This window comes from Austrofundulus limnaeus, unplaced genomic scaffold, assembly GCF_001266775.1.
Source record: "Austrofundulus limnaeus strain Quisiro unplaced genomic scaffold, Austrofundulus_limnaeus-1.0 Scaffold621, whole genome shotgun sequence".
Taxonomy (NCBI): Eukaryota; Metazoa; Chordata; class Actinopteri; order Cyprinodontiformes; family Rivulidae; genus Austrofundulus; species Austrofundulus limnaeus.
The window spans coordinates 99,193-101,130 of NW_013953023.1; the positions used below are offsets into that span (position 1 = coordinate 99,193).

General features: G+C 33.7%; 1 protein-coding gene across 1 annotated transcript in view; it reads right to left on the reverse strand.

Moving 5' to 3' along the window:
* The window catches only part of capn9 (calpain 9), a gene marked incomplete in the record, with an annotated part of 33,741 nt that overhangs the window by 7,691 nt on the left and 24,112 nt on the right, over window positions 1-1,938 (reverse strand). Inside the window, 4 exon segments of the mRNA XM_014027185.1 lie at window positions 490-554; window positions 632-689; window positions 1,086-1,166; window positions 1,243-1,279. Coding sequence (XP_013882639.1) covers window positions 490-554; window positions 632-689; window positions 1,086-1,166; window positions 1,243-1,279 — 241 coding nt within the window.

Below are 1,938 nucleotides of genomic sequence, written 5' to 3' on the forward strand. Positions count from 1 at the left end.
TCTTATTATTATTATTACTATTATTACTCTTCTTATTACTCTTCTTATTACAGTTCTTCTTATTATTATTACTCTTCTTATTACTCTTCTTATTACTCTTCTTATACTCTTCTTATTACGCTTCTTATTACTCTTCTTATTACTCTTCTTATTGTTATAATTACTATTATTACTATTATTATTATTATTATTATTATTACTCTTCTTATTACTCTTCTTCTTTTTATTATTACTATTATTCTTCTTCTTATTACTCTTCTTATTACTCTTCATTTTACTCGTCTTCTTCTTATTATTATTACTATTATTACTCTTCTTATTACTCTTATTATTATTATAATAACTATTACCATATGTATTTTTAGTTTACAACTTTATACCCCTCGAGTCCTGTCTGCACATTGGGTCCAACTTGTACCAAACATGATAATCAGCTGTAATTCAGGTGAGTCTTCAGTCAACACGCCTGAAGTGAGTCAGGAAGGATACATCCATCAGGTTGATGATACTGTGACAGGTGCTGAGACTTAGGCCATCAAATTTGATCTCTCTTCCTGAGGACAGAAAGGACACATCCCTTAATAAACATGATGCACATACTTGGTACTCAGTGGTGGTTTTCCAGACTTACGTCTGCTGAGGACTCCATTCAGCATCTGCTGAAGCTCTCTGACACAGATGGCCTTGTCCTGTAAACACCAGGGGGAGGAGAGAAGACAGTTTATGAATGTACTCGTACTTCTATAAGAAATCAGACATCTAATAATCAAAAAAAAATCAATTGATTAAAATGTTCAACTTTGGTGCTGAAGGTTTTGTTGCATTCTTTCAACCACGTCTTTAAAGACCATTAGTGTACAAAATATCCTACAAACTAAGGATGTATGCAGTGTTTCTTAAGCTGTACACGTTGAAATGTTTGCCATATTGATTTTCTTTATTGATATCAGCACTAAGAGCTGAGGCTGATGGGAAATGGAGTTGTAAAGCAGAGTTCTGAACAAACTGAAGGTCTAGATGTTTGACCAGAGGTTTTAGACAAGTTCAGACATTTCTCTGAACCAGCTGTAAAAGGTGTTTCTTACCGAACCAGCGAGCTGATCAAACAGCCTCCTCAGACCTTTCTCTTCATCCGTCTCCTCCTCAGGTGCGCTGGGCATGGGCGGCTGCAGAACAGAACCAAATCAATCCAAACACAACTGGCTTCCTGTCTGGACCAGTGATCAGGTGTGATTTACTTACGTCTGGCAGGTCAGCATCCACAGTGGTTCCCATCTCTCTGTGGAACAAAACAAACCGCTCTCAGAACCAGGAAAACACTTCAGATTTATTTTTACACCAAAAGCTCTTCATGAAACCAAGAAAAACAAATTTGAAATGAGTATTTGAAGCTTTGCAGTAATTTTTTTAACCAAAATCAAAATGTTTATGTTGGATTTACTTAAATAAATTATGTCAACATGTTCTACTCAATTGATTTGAGTAAACCTAACACAATTACTTCACATTTACTTTTAAAGTAAAAGAAAAAAATGCTTTACATTGACTCAGTTACGTTGTGTAGAACCTGTTGACATAATTTATTTAAGTAAATCCAACTCAAATGTTTGGATTTYTTAGTGCATTTATGACAGAAATGGGACGTTGTACGAAGTGTGAATAAAAGAAAACAAACCCAGATTTTTTCTCTGTGGAACATAAACACATCAGAGTTGTAAAGTAACTAAGTACAAATACTTCTTTACTGTACTTAAGTAGAATCTTTGGGTACTTTACTTTAGTAATTATTTTTCAGCCTACATTTTACATGTACTCCTTACATTTTTACACAGTTATCTGTACTTTCAACTTATCACATTTTTTAAAAAGGTAAGAATTAGAAAGTTGTTACTCCTATTTTATTACAGCTTGTTGTTAAAAAATATTATCCTCCAGGAT